General features: G+C 29.6%; 1 protein-coding gene across 3 annotated transcripts in view; it reads right to left on the minus strand.

The window, feature by feature from the left end:
• arm (armadillo) overlaps window positions 1-15,855 on the minus strand; it is an 82,365-nt gene that overhangs the window by 40,957 nt on the left and 25,553 nt on the right. For all 3 annotated transcript variants that reach the window (XM_075364226.1, XM_075364228.1, XM_075364227.1), the window contains exons 5-7: window positions 14,316-14,465; window positions 4,522-4,676; window positions 706-1,007 (exon numbers count right to left, since the gene is read on the minus strand). In XM_075364226.1, the coding sequence (XP_075220341.1) occupies window positions 706-1,007; window positions 4,522-4,676; window positions 14,316-14,465 (607 nt within the window). The remainder of the gene's footprint in view (window positions 1-705; window positions 1,008-4,521; window positions 4,677-14,315; window positions 14,466-15,855) is intronic.

The raw sequence follows: 15,855 nt of genomic DNA on the forward strand, positions 1-15,855 counted from the left end.
TCATCATTGTATATTAAGGTTATATAAGTTCTAAAGGAATCACTTTTACGTTTTAAAATTCCCTTAGGTCACGTGACCATAAGAACCATAACTCACGTGGCCATAAGTCAGATCAGTACCCACATAATTATTATGCTAATCATGATTTATAGTCTTATATGATGTTGGTTCTGTTTCAGTATTTGTTGGAATTAAAAGGTTAAACATTTTTCTAACTTTATATTTAAAATTTATTTTTTTTATAATCTGTCGGGGGCGCAAATATATTTATGGTTTTTATAAATCTCTATTTAACAACATATTGTACATTAAATATGTTTATATACACTAAGTTAATATAATTTATTGATCCCTGTTTTGGCGGTTATATTGTGTATTTTTTCCCAATTACTAAAGTTAGCTTTTCTGCCATTTTGGGGTTTTACAAGTGATTTACAAAATTGATATTTATACATTTTAGTAAACCTTACATTAAAGCGTTTGAATTAACTTATAGCTTACACTGTACTTGCATGATAACATTTTAATTTTGGCAGCCACTTTGAGATGAACCAGACAGCCGACTGCAGCCATTTTTTGTAATCCTCTAACAATGTTTAATCGGAATCAGAAACAAAAGTGTTCACAAATGTGCACACATACATACTGAATTCAATAATGAACTGTTCATTTGCTGAAAATATGCCTCTTATAAGATCAACAAACCTTTTAAAACACGAGATGTAGTCCAAAGCAACTTCTCATAATCATATGATCGCATAATACGGACAAGTTCAACAGGACCTTGTGATGCTAATATAATCAATTTACTTTCTTGATTGCCATAAGCAAGTATCTGAAGACAATCTGTTACAATAGCAAGGAATTTAACATTATTCCTTTGTAACAAAGCAACCATTTTCTGTAGACCACCAGCAAGTCTGACAGCCATTTTCGATCCTTCCTGATGTAAGAGGAGATTATGTAGAGTCGTTATAGCATAAAACAGTACTGATTCGACTGGTGAACTAAAAAAAAAGAAGAAAAAATAGACTAAATATCAGTTGAATTGATAATTTTCCAATTAATTCATAATTTTTTCACATGTAACAAAAAAAATACATGAATACAATTTTTAAATTAATTAAATACTGAAAAATCATTGCAATTTGGTTTGTTTCCTTCAAATTAAAAAAAATCTGATGTTGGTACCATCCATATACTTCCTTGTACGCCTGTTAAATTACATATACACATTTTTTTTTAAACAAAAAGTACATAAAATTTTATTTCATTACTAACTTCTGAAATTTTTTCATATTTTATTTTTATTATTATTGAATTATTATTTATCGTAAAATTTTTTTTAATATCAGAGGTTAATAATTATTAGTAAATCAATATATTAAAAAAAAACAAAAAAACAAGGAGATAAGTCTGATTTGAACCGATGTGCCGTCCCCTTCTAAGATCTAAATATTTCATTAATTAAAAGCTCATTTGGCTACAACTCTGGAACCAATGAAAATAAGTACCACTTATGATACATTGTTGAAAAGCTCTCAATGAGGGCTTACTATACAGTTTAAAAAATTCCAAAATCTAATTTTTTGGGATTTTGGCCTATTTTGGACACTTTCGGTTCAGTTGATTGCAGTCAAAAAGGGAAGTGCACAACTAGATGTTACTAAAGTCCTAAATCCAAAATTTCAACACCCTACAGCTAATCGTTTTTGAGTTATGTGAGATATGTATGTACAGATGTCATGTGAAACTAGTTAAAATGGATACAGGGATGATCAAAATGGTTATTTCCATTGAAATCTGAAAACTGAAATTTTTTGTGATCACAATACTTCCTTTAATTCGTTCAAGGAAGTAATAATTACCCATAAAAATAGATACAAGTAGCATTTTTCATTTGACACATTCACCATTACTCAATCTTAACAATAAAGATTTTAATTTATTACCAAGTGCAATTTTTAAACATTTTAGATTTCATATAATAATATGAAATCCTAAATTACCTCTAAAAATAGAATAGAATTTAAAAAAGAATAGAAATATATAGAATTTCTATATATAAACTACCATTTCTATACATTTCTATTTCTAAATAGAAATATTTAGAATAGAAATTTATAGAATTTTTTTAATTTGAATATATAGAATTTTTTTATTTTATATATAGAATTTAAAATAGAATAGAATTTTTTTTACTTAAATGATCTTACCTACACTGGCAAGTTTTTCTAACACTGCATAATTGCATTATTCATTCAATAAAAATACATCACTTAGATAATAATAAAAAAGAGATTATATATTTAAAAGTATTTCACATTTTCATAGTTAAATAATCAAATAAATCTTATGCAACACATAGATGTATATGTACTCATTAGATACTCACTTCCCTTTTCATAGTATTTATGCTGATTTCCTCGTTTTCTATTATTGCAACTAATTTGAACTGTCATATATCATGAATACCAAACACCAACACAAGAAAACATTCTTACTACAAATACGGACTAACGTTACACTGGTAATAAGAATCTATTAATAAATATGAAGATTATTCCAAAATGTATTTCTGATCACAGCTATAAATCTTTTAAGTTAAAAGGGCAAAAACCAAAAGATCATCCATCCCCAAGAATCAAATAAAAAAAAGAGGAAAAATCAATTGGTAAAACAATTAGGGAAGCTGATCTCTTCACAAAACAAATAAAACAAGCAGTCCTGCGTGAAAATTGTGCAATTTCCTCTGTTTAGTTTACGCAATTTTGAGTTTGATGCAACAGATGAGTTAAAAATTTTATAAATCACGTTAACTGTAGTAATAATTTATTTCTAAACAGAGAAGCCAGTGAAATGGTTGAAATGTTATAGTAAAAAAAATGTAGAGAACATTAGAAAAAGTGAAAAATACAGCAGCTACAAAGTAGCTGATCCTGGTTGTATCTCAGTGACCAGATGATGGTGCGGTGGTGGCGATTGGATGCATCAATGAACCACAAACAAATTTTAATTTTAATTAACTCTTTTTGCACTTTCAACACTTTTCATGTCCTTTTTTGTCAAATCTGTTTGATGAACATCCAGGAGGAGAGGGGAATTTCCTATCAAACAATACTACATTTTTAGGGGATTGTGTCGACAGCGTCTTACAAATGGTGCACAACTGTCATCCTTCCATAGTGTTTATATATATAGAGATAAAATTAATCACTTATCTATACATTAACTTAACTTGCATATTTATTACAAATGAAAATAAAAAATAAGGCAGAGCTGTTATGGGATTTCATGAAAATAACTAAAAAGGAGGATCACAAACAGAAAATAGTAAAAGAAAATAAGGGATTAAGATGATGTTGTACAGGATTTCTATCCAAATGCAAAAACAATGAATACAATAAAATAATGAACAATAAAGAAAAGCATCACAGAATAACCAGTATTTTGTAATAAAACTAAAAAATTACTTACCACCAATTTAAGTAAACTATAAATAAAAATATGAACAAAAAGAAAAAAAAAGTTTATGTAAGGCCAAATAAAGCATAATACATGTATGTGCATGTGCAGTAGCCAACAGCAGATTGTTTACAAACTGAAAAAACAAGTAACAGATAAAACACACAACTTTTCATTGTTACTACTAAATAAGAGGTGAACAGAGTGATTTAGTTTTTGAGTGGAAGGACACAGCACTAAAAAGATCTACGACAAATGTGATATTGATGTTATAACCCTACAAGATACTAGTACCAAAAATTCGAAGGAAGAAAGGATGATGCTAAATTGTGAAAGACTAACTCTGTAAGGGAATTTTGCTAGGAGAATATATGAAATCCACATAAACAATAAAATTAGAAACTTACTATGAAATACTGAGAAACAATTGAAAAGTGTTGCAAAACAAGCAGCACAGAATGAAGATTGATTGATTGACTGAAGACTGACTGAACGATTTTGAAGACTGCTATTTCTACTATCACAATAACCTCAATCATTTCACTGCAGAAAGGCTTCACTTTAAAAGTTTAACTAAGAGATTTTCTACGTCCCTTGATGCAATTCAGATTTTACGCTAAATCAGTTACTTTCTCTTCACTGAAGTCCAAGATAAAATCCTGACTGGACTGTAAAGCACTTTGAAATGAATCAACATCTCACAGGTGAACTTAAAAACTAGTTACCTATCAAGGTATCAAGATTCTATCGTCTTCAAAAAGCTGGTGCTGCAAATGATAAATGTAAGAATCCAGACAGCAAGAGTGTGAAGTAAAGTACATTTGTAGAGCTACTTGTGTATCAATTTGTTTTTACAAGACAACTGGAAATCAAGTTTGAACTCACTATAAAATTTAAAATAAATATTATGAAGTATAACAAATATTAGAAAAGTAGACATAAAAATAAAATTATTAAGAAGTAATTAAATTCAGAATAAAAGCTATCTTATTTAATAGAGGATAATCTTATTACTTGGTTAGGTTTCAAGTATTTTTTTTACTATATTTACATTACCTGAGCAGTTTAACAAGAGCTGGTATTCCACCACTTTTAAAAATAGCAAGTAATCCTTGACGATGGTGAGATAAATTATGTAATGTTCCAACAGCTCCTTTCGTAGTCTCCAAGTCGTTACTGTTTGAAATTGCACGAACCAGGGCTGCCACCATCTACAGATATTATAATATTAAATATATAAGTTTAAACAATACAGAAGACACAAAAAATAAGGTAAAAGTACATAATATAAGCTGTAAAGAACTAATGGTTATAAAGATAATTTTGAAGATGTCTTAATTTTAAGAAAAGAATTAATAACAGGGAACATGTGTAAATGAAATTTCAAGGCCAGATGAATAAATTAATAATTTTAAAAATCTGATACTAAAGTTGTAATACTTTCCTGCCACTGGTTATTTATTATTATTAATCTTATATACTGGAAAGATATGATAAGTGAGAAAAATTACCTAAGATTTCTTTTTTGGGGTGGAGTAATTTATGATGGAAGTTTATTGTAAAATTATAATTACATGTTTAAATAAACTAAAAAAAATTTTACAAATTCAAAAAATCTATATTTTTTCTGTTTTTCTACCTCGAAAAGAAAAACCTTTCAAGAAAATTTTTTGATTATTCTACGTTTACAATATTAAACGGAAAAATCTAAATAAATTCCACTAAAAAATGTACAACTAATAAAAAGTTACCCAAACTTTCTTTTTTGGAAGCTGAATTATGATATTTTATTGCAATGTTATTACTAAAAGTTTTATTATTCAGGCAATAAAGAAATGGATGAATTGGGTGTTACGACTATGAACCAGATCTGCAAATACATATAATTAACTGGCAAATGGCCTGATAAATGAACCTCTATTTAAAAAAGGCCCAGTGCTGCAAAAATTATAGAACTATTTCTCTCATTTTACATAAAGAGTAAATTTTGTTGTATACACCATGAAGATTAATGATACTAACTGGAAAAAAATTCCCACAGAGCAAGCAAGATTCATCAAAGAAAGGATACATGAGCAAATTCTAAATATTAGGCAGCTGATAGAGAAACCCAGAGTTCAGCACTCCTCTTGTAATAAGCTTCCTAGATTACACCATGGTCTTTGACTCAGTCAAATGAAAAGATCTGTGGTGAGTATTGAAGGAGATAGGCATTCCTGGCCATCTTGTTACCTTCGTTCAGAACCTATATTTAAAGAACAACAGGTAGCTAGATGGGAAAACGACATAGCTTTTTTACCAATCGAGAGGAGTATGACTGGGATTTGTTCTGTTCTTCTTTCTTCTTCTGTTTAGCCTCCAGAACCATAAGGTATTACTTCAGAGGAAGAATATGTATGAATGTAAATGAAATGTAGTCTTGTACAGTCTCAGATTGACCATTCCTGAGATGTGTGGTTAATTGAAACCCAACCACTAAACAACACCGGTATCAACAATCCAGTATTCAAAACCCATATAAAAGTAACTGCCTTTCCTAGGCATTGATTCGAACGGCAGAGGAACATGAGCTGTGCGAGAAATTGTTAGCGGGATATGAATACGGTCACCAGCTCACAGACATGAGAGGAAGGAACACCGATGATGATTATTTACACTTTTAATACTATTAAGTTAGAATAGACTTTTTTTTCATTCAAAAAATTTATATTTTTAAAATCTGATTTGACTCCTTTACCCAATTTTTGACTGATTACCACACACTTTCCTTCTTGCACCATAGCTCGAGTTACGATGCCAGGAAGTAAAACTGAATGCATAATTAATAGAACTTTATATACAATAATGATATATTCTTACATACAGCCACAACATTATCCCTGTTATTACAACCATTTCATCATCAATAATGTAATTAATGATACACAGCACAAAAGATTATTAAGTTTCATTCTTAAATACCAAAAATGTCTAACACATCATGTTGATGGTGAAAAGGTCATAATTTGAAAATGTCTATTAGTGGAAAAAAATATTAAACTACTACAATTAATACAAGAAGTATGTTAACATAATAATAAAGGAAACAATGAAATTTCATAAAAATAATGGGATTCTCAATTTGATAAGATACTGTTCACTTGTACCTCCGATGTAAAATAAAGAAGTTGGTGGACATTAATAATAGTACAAATTAAATGTGCATTTAAAATTTGAACAGGATCTCAAAAAACATAATTAAGATAAGAAAATAATAACGATAAATAAATAAAAAGCTACTTTGTAAACTTTTTATTATCTCCAAGTAAAAGTATATAAAAACAACAATCAGTATACAGATTCAATTAACACAATAATTTTCTTGTCTTACATGAAAATGATTTTAAGTATAATAAGACAACTAAAACTTTACTTTAAAATATACTTTTCTATTAAATAAAAAATTACACATCATCTATTATGTTTAATTCAAATTATAAATAGTAATTAATTTTATTCCAAGCATATTTTCATTTACATTACAAAAATCAGAACAATCCAGTTAACAAGGGTTTTTGAAGAATCAGCCCCTTTTTTAATAGTTTTGATGTCACGCACTCAAACCATTTTCTTGGAATACAAAATGCTTGGCTATAATTTCTTTCTCTTACTCTTTTCCTTTTTCTATTGTTTGGTCATTTTACCTTCTTTCTAACTCTCTATCTGATTTTTCTGAAGTCAAGACCAATATTCCTCTGTACCAAAATTGTATTTTTATAATCAAAAACCAACTTGAACAACCCAAGTACAGAATTACAAAGTAAATGAAATGATCCAGCTTATTTTTTTGTATTTTTTTTTTATTATTCCAAAAGCACTTACGTAGGATCCCTCAGTTGTATATAAGATATATTTATATAAAATTACATGTCACACATAATTTTTTTTTTAAATTGAAATTAATGATTAAAATTACAATCATATATGCAAAAACATATGATTTCAATTAAATAAAATAACTATATATATATATATATAATATATATGACAAAATAATCAAAATGTTTAATTAAAATTAAATTTTAAAATAAAATAAGTAGAAATATAAAGTAATGTAACATTGGCTGGCCAGGTTACATAGTGTAAATTTTCTATTTATTTTATTTTTAAATTTAATCTTATTTAAATTTTTTTAAACTATGTCATATTTATGTATATGTTAATTAATTTTATTTAATTTACTTCATATGTTTTTGTATATAGGATTGTAATTTTAATATTTTAATCTTTTAATTTTAATTTAAAAAAAGAAATTTATATTTGATATATAATTTTATATAAATATATCTTATATACAACTGATGATGCGGGATGCCGCAAAAATGCTTTTGGAAAGAAAAAAAGAGATAAGTTATTTCATTTACTTTGTAATTCTGTACTTGGATTGGTCAAGTCAGTTGTTTATTACAAAAATACAATCTATCTATCTATACCTCTATCCATCTCTACACTAACATTTTTAGTACAACCATAGTTAACCAAACAGCATTTTTTAAAACAACCAAAAAAGATTTACGAGGGTGAATCAAATATAAACCGGAATTTTTGTTGTCATTGACACATGGCTAATGGAGAGGGGTGTGGCTTCTCAGTGTTGTACGTATGGATGGATGGAGGGGATTCCCACTCTTAGAAAGCCAGCTCATTAGTTTTTTCTAGTCAGTATCAAAATGTCAGAGCAGGAGGTATCATCACGTGTTGCACAGTGTATTATTATTAAATTTCTCACAGCAAATGGTGTGAAACATCCGAAATATTGAGAAGACTTCAAGCACAGTTAAATGACAACACAGTTAAATGACAACACACTTAAAAAGACTGAAGTGTATGATTGCAAAAGTAGTTTACGGAAGGACGAGAGAATGGATGGAAAAGGACGGATAGTTGAGAATGAAAGTCATCGCCTTGGTTTACTTGGTTTGTTTGGCATTTCCCCCGCTACCACCCCATTCAGTCGCTCTAAAGCATAAGATAGAATGTCTGTGCCACAAACGGCTATTGAGCCTCGAAACAGTTTAGCGACCAGTGTCTTAACTAGCTCCCAGAACTAACCTAAAAGCATGAGCGAAATAAGCGTGGTACCATACACCACTCGCTTGCGTGTCTCACAATCCACTTGTCATATATCACTGAAATGGTAGACGCACCCCGTCAACTGCTAAAACATATACAACTATCAATAACTAAATTTATCTTGTCAAAGACAGCAATTTGCTGCCACGCCTAGGCCGCTGAATGCCAGCAAGTACCTGTCCACCATTAAAGTGCTTGCAGCACTTAATCTGGCTGGTAGCCAGCCATATCTCCCGGTTAGCTTCCTACAGCAGCACGGTAGTAGTCTTTTCCCTTAGGCAAACTACTGATGTTGGTTGAACAAAGCAACCGCATCAAGAAACTTCCACAGTCCGATAATGCGGCTCTCACCACATTGATTCGCTGCTTGTCGCAGCCTGTCCTGATCCAGGCCCCTTAGATTATAGAAACCTGAATCTGGAGCTCTTGGACTGCCACCGTAAGTGATCTCATAAGTTATAAGCCTATGATCCCTCACAAAGGGATCGGACCAGACAGTCTCAACTACTTGTACACCTAAGCAGATCCCATCACCAAGGTTCATCGCCTTATCCAGGACGCCATACATTAAAAATTGCAGAAATTACTGGTGAGATTGGAATAAGCTACAGCAGTGCTCAGGCAATCATTACTGGCAATCTTGAATTTAAAAAAGTGGCAGCACTGAGAAGAGGATATACATACTGTTATGTAAATGAGATGTAGCCTTATACGACTCAGGCTGACCGGTCTTAAAATCTACAGTAATTACATGTACAGTAAATTGGTATACCAAAATATACCAGTATCCACTGTCTAGTATTCAAATCTGTAAAAGTAACTAACTTTCTACTGTACAATGAGAATATATATATAATTACAAAGAAATATAAATAAATATTAACACTTTCATGAAAAGCAATAATATATCACTTATGCTAATATTTAAATAACATATTTCTAAAATAAATAATTACCTGCTTCAATTATTAAAACCCAAAATGCATCAGTTGAAGGAGGCAAAGAAAAAAAAGAGGGCAAATTAACTTTACTGTTTACTAATAAATACTGCTTAAAGATTAAGTTTTACATACTATTATATGAATACTAAAAAACTGCATAAATGAGAGCATGATAATTTCATGAAAAATAGTGATATTCTACTGCACGCTACTTGTACAAATATACAAGTTAAAATGCACTATACAGCTTTCGATCAGAAATTTTGATACTTTCTGATTAACAAAACACTATTCCAGATTTATGTTGATTAAAAAAAAATTTATTTTGTATACATGTGCAAGTTATACAATTATTACTGAAAGTAATTTCATTTAAATTAATTACATATAAAGCTTAGAACTAATACCCAAATAAATCTAATTACTGTAGATCTATATGGAAGCCATTAAAGATTATTTTCTTGGAAACATAAAACTAATCATGACTGTATTATCTAAAAAATTATTTCTGAGATTTATCTAATTATAAAATTTGAGATCTAATAATAAAAAGAAACAAACTGAATAATTCTACTTAATGCAAAAATATGAATTACGGAACCACTCTATAATGATGCACATACTGCGCATTACAAAAACAGCTTGTCTGAAAAGCAGTATATTATGAACCAATGACTGAAAAATTGAATTTTTGTGTACCAAACTTGTTTTCTTCTGGATAATTGGTTGAATAAAATATTTAATATTTATGGCAATATGCTGATTTATAGTAAAATGTACAAAATAGCAATTTCTGTAAAAATTATATTATATGAATATAATTTTATATTACATCTAATCTAAATGGATATTCAGGTTTAAGAAATTTACAAACATTTAAATACATATATTAATATATTGTAACAGGTAGAAAAGCTTCCAGACAGAAGTAATAAAGTGAAAACTAGGAAAAATTAAGAACAAAAAGAAATGAAGAAAGAATCTAGAAGAAACATTCTTTCTATAAAAGGGCTTATACAAAACTGTAGAAGGTGCGGATAATGAAGATTATTATGGTTATTATAATGGAGAGTTAGGTGCACGTACAGCAGATCAAGGGAGATAAATGCTGCCAGGGCAGCAGAGTGACAGTTTTCAATTTTTTTTTTGTTCAAAGTATGATAAAAGCGATCAAAGTATGTGGAAGCTATAGGATTAAGTGTTTGGTAACAAATTAGTAAAGACAGTGTTACAAGTTTTTTAATGAGTTATTTGTAAACAGGAGTGAAAGTGACATTATTCTATTAATTTATAATATTTATTTATTTATACAGTGTAGTTCTTTTGTACAGTAAAAGTGAATAATATGCAACGAGTGAATTGCAGATATCTTGATTGTTGAAAGTGTATAGTAAATCATAATTATATTTTAAATGTTATTCCATTAATCTTGTATTTAATTTGAATTGCTATTTTGTATAAATTATTTATGGTATAAAAATTGTATTTATAAGAAATTCTTTTATGTATTATCTCTCAATATACTTGTCGAACTGAGAACATGCGATATTATAAACGGAATTTTTGGAAAAAAAATATATATATATACATAAATATGGAAAAAAGCTTTATTAATTCATCTGGTTTCTCTTGAATTTTCCCAAAAGGGATATTCAGAAACAACTATGTCTAGGTACAGAACCAATCGTATTCAACCCAAAAGATAACGTATGTTCAAAGAGTTATGTACGTCTTATAAACAACCTTATGTTATTTTCTGAACAAGAAATTACTGTTAGATATAAGTAAAATATGAAGCACAGTGACTTTACAACAATACTATGCAAGACAAAATATAAATTTCACTTAAGGAAAAAAATTAATAGATTACAATTAGAACTACTTTGAACTAATATTATAAAGTAGAATTATTACAATGACAACACTGTAGTCTACTATTTACTTTACTCCTCACCTACATGCCAAAGATATGCAGATAATGAAAACCATGTATCCACAAGAGAATGGGAATCATGATACGGGTGATCATAACATGTAATCATGAGGTGTTATGTAGGTATAATTATACCTAACAAAGGAAAATTCATCTAGGTTACCAGGTGTGATATGAATCAGAAAAAAAAAATAAAAGGAAATATTCTGTAGTATTAATTTTTGTAATGAAAAAAGAACAGTGTTGCCATGATATAACATACCTTACTTTACGAGGGTGGTTCGGAAAGTTTGTGGCCTAAGAAAACACAAAATTTCTTAAATTTGTTTTTATTTTTCAAGTCACTTTTTAAAGTAACATACTTAGTCCTTCGTTTTTCCAGCTTATTTATTCCTTCAGTAGAATATGATTTCTCAAGCTCAGCAAAATAGGCATCTGTCTCAGCTATAACTTGGTCATTTGAGGCAAATCTTTGCCCACAAAGCCATTTCTTAAAATTCGGGAACAGGAAATAATCACTCTGAGCTAATTCTGGCAAATATGGTGCATGTGGAAGCAATTCAAGCACAGTTCATGAATTTTAGCAGTAACAACGGAAGACGTGTGCGCAGGTGAATTGTCATGTTGTCATAGTGAATAAACACTTTTTTCTTGCCCAATGTGGACATGTGTTTGGTTTTAATGGACTCCTTCAATTGCTCCAACAATGCTGCATAATATTCTCTGGCGATTGTTTTTCCTTTTTCCAGATAGTCTATGAGCACAACACGAACATCCCAAAAAAGAGTGGCCATGACTTTTCCCACTGATTCAACAGTTTTTGCCTTCTTTGGGGCACTTCTACCAGTTTCGACCCACTGCTGCTTTGTTGCTTTGTCTCAGGGCTGTACTAATGAATCCATGTTTCATCAGCAGTAATGAAACATCACAAAAATTCAGTTGAATTACGACTGAACACATCCAAACACTACTGAGAAATGTTCATTCAAGTGTGTTTCTGGTCAACCGTTAACAAACATGGCACCCATCATGCTGATAGCTTTCTCATATCCAAATGCTTGTGTAAAATGCGAGTACAGTCTACTGACATTTTCTGCAAGCTCATGTATCTTCAATTATTGATCTTTTAATACTGCATTGTGGATTTTTGTAATGTTTTCATCAATCGTGGCAGTTGCAGGGCATCCTGAATGCTTATCATCAAAGGGAGGTTTGACCGCATTTGAATTCAGCTGCCCACTTTTTTTACCATTGAAAACGATGGAGAAGATTCATTTAATGTTGAATCTAACTCCTTTTTTATATCTGTTGGCGATTTAAACCTTTCACTAAAAAATATTTTATTACTGCTTGAATTTTGATTTTATCCATTTTGCACAAAACAACACTGATCTACTACTACTTAACCACAACAATTAATTAACTGAGAAGACATGTTGGAAACTGTTTAGTATGCCATCTAACAGATATTACATTAATTACAAATCACCATTTGGACCTACCAGCTGTATCCCTTTATCAGGCCACGAACTTTCCAAACTGCCCTCGTATTTGATTAAAAAGGACAGATGAGGTCAGTTTATGAATGATGCTTTTTAGCAGGGTTGTAGGGGAGGGGGTCCTTACCTGAAATCCAAAATGACAGCTTCCAACTTGGCCCCTGTTTCTGAATAAACTGAATTTAAAGAATTTCAAATAGCTTATTTGTAAATTTATAAGCACAGTACTGGTAGCAGCCACCAGAATTTTTATATATTTTTATTTATAGTTGCATCAACAAGTCAGTATTGACTCATCAAGATTACTTGATGAGTAATTTATAGTAAGTGTAACTTAAATGTACCAGTAAATGAGTAGTCTTAAACAAACTCAGGCTGACCATTCCTGAGTCGTGTGATAAATTGAACCCCAACCACCAAAGAACACCGGTATCCATGATCTAGTATCCAAATCCATATAAAAGCAATTACTTTTACTAGGATTTGAGCATTGGAACTCTCAACTTTGAAATCAGCTGTTTTGCAATGATGAATTTACCACTAGACAAACCCAGTGGATTCTTATAATTATTATTATAAATATAATATAATAAAAAAAAAAAAATTGTACGTTAGTAGATATGTAAGAAAAAAATTTAAATTAAAAAAAAACAGACGCGAATCTACACTTCTTGACTGAGAGTGGAAAGCTTGCCACTTGGCTGCTGCTGTTGCTGTGAGTGTGATTTTGCAAATGAGCTATTTGAACCACTCAAAAATCTTTAAAAGGAGTTCACTCAGAAACGGAGTCTCAAGTTAGAAGCTGTCATTTTAAATTATTCAAGTAAGAACCCCCATATTCCACTTGGCAAAAGAGCATCGATAATCTTTGTTGTAAGCTGTCCACCTGCTCTTGTAAGCAGTTCTTAAAAACATTTTAAAAAAATAAAATAACCATGCAAATCTACAGATATTTAAAACATATGAAAAATATAATTATTGTCATTTAACTTAACTAAATTTTTTCAGGAAGTCTACAGGAAAGCACTTATGTTACGTATTTAACACTTCTAAAAATATTTTTAAAAATGCATAACTTAATCAAATAAGATAAAATGTATAAGAGAACTAAATAAATTATAATGTTAAGATTTTGGAAATGTAGCTGGAAATAAAATATTTATTAAAAAGTAATATGAATACTTGTTCATAATAACTAATGACATTACTTGGTCATTCTAATTTTAATACTTTTATGATTTACTTTTCAGATACTACTAAATGAACTTAATATATATTTTTTCTAAAACACTATACTGTCTTACTATATTTATATTTCTACTTTTGAAGGATTAATTCATAAAATACACAAATATTTATATTTACCTGTGGGCTATTCATGATTGCATGACGAGAAGCTTCTTTTTTCGATAACTGATGAACCATCATAGCAGCCTGTGATACGACTACTTGATCTTCATCATTAAGTAGCTTTATCAACTCAGGAATAGCACGAGTTGCAAGATCAGCATCATCCTATTAACAAAAGATGTTAATTTCATGTTTTTCTGTAAATTATTAAAAGATCCACCAAGAGATCTGTAGGATCCTTAAAAAAAATTGAACTCTGAACCCAGATTAAAATTTAGCAGTATGAACTTAATTCTTAATGAATTTTAGGTCTAAAATTCTAAATATACTGGAAGTACTCCATGCCTTAAGGAAAATGTAAACAGGATTTAACATAACATACACATTACAGTACAAAAAATAAATAAATATATATACACACACAACATCTATAGGAAATGTGGTACAAGGACATTAAATATAAATATTCAGAAATAAGCAGTTTCAAAATATTAAAGTTAAATAACTCTCAATAATTTGCAAATAGATAATTTGCTACACATTAAATCTGCTTTTTGTATGTGATGTGTCTTGTATTTATGAATAATGTTAAACATTTCAAAATTGGAAATTTTTGAGGAAGATTTTTTGTCTGGGACAAAATTGAAAAAACAAAAAAGTTTTCACAAAAGTGTTTTTGAATCTCTGAAATGTAATCTTATTTTTGGTGTAATTAGTTTTTACCACTGTTTTCAAATAACATTAAAAAAAAGTTAAATAACATCTTGTCCCCATGGCAACAGATGTTGTTTATCATTCAAAAATTCATTAACTTCAAAAGCTTGTATCTGACAACTGAAAAATGATATGAACTTGATTCTTTTACCATTTTGTAATATGTTCTTTACACTATTAGTTCAAAATTTGTTGTAAAGTTTTCGCTACCATTCAGCTCACAGAATAAAAATGAAATGCTAACTAAGATTTTCTGTTTTCTATTGTTGAAAGTTCTTAGTTCTTCTTTATGCAATTTTTTTTTGGTTTTGTTTGTTTATTTCTTTTAATATTAACTTAATTATATACTATTATAATGAAGCTAGAATTGTGTGCATTTCTAGTTTTATAGGTTATGAAGGTGAATGTGCTCTAAGTTCTGTTTTGAAATAACAATATTATCATTCTAGTGCTGCATAAAAGCAGGTATCTTTTTGTTACATATAATTTCAATTGTGTTCCCGTTTGTAAAAAGAAAAAGAAAAAGGCAGATAAACTTTGATTGAAAAATCTTTTACAAAAAAAAATGAATCTACATAAATGCGGGCTGACAGTCCATAATGTTTTTATGTTTCTGATGTGAATCACCAAGTAGTGAAAGCTTAATTAACCATAGGGAAAGTTTATGGAGCCATTGAACAGTTTAGTCTTATGAATATGATTTCAATGAATGAACAGGAAGTTTCCATAACCTGTATGACTGTAATTATAAAATATCAAAACAATGTGCCATTAAAAAATTATCAGAGTCACTGACACTACTAAATTAAATTTAGCTGTTAACTATGATAGAAACCAGCAC

The sequence above is a fragment of the Lycorma delicatula genome, chromosome 4 (genome assembly GCF_047948215.1).
Source record: "Lycorma delicatula isolate Av1 chromosome 4, ASM4794821v1, whole genome shotgun sequence".
NCBI lineage: Eukaryota > Metazoa > Arthropoda > Insecta > Hemiptera > Fulgoridae > Lycorma > Lycorma delicatula.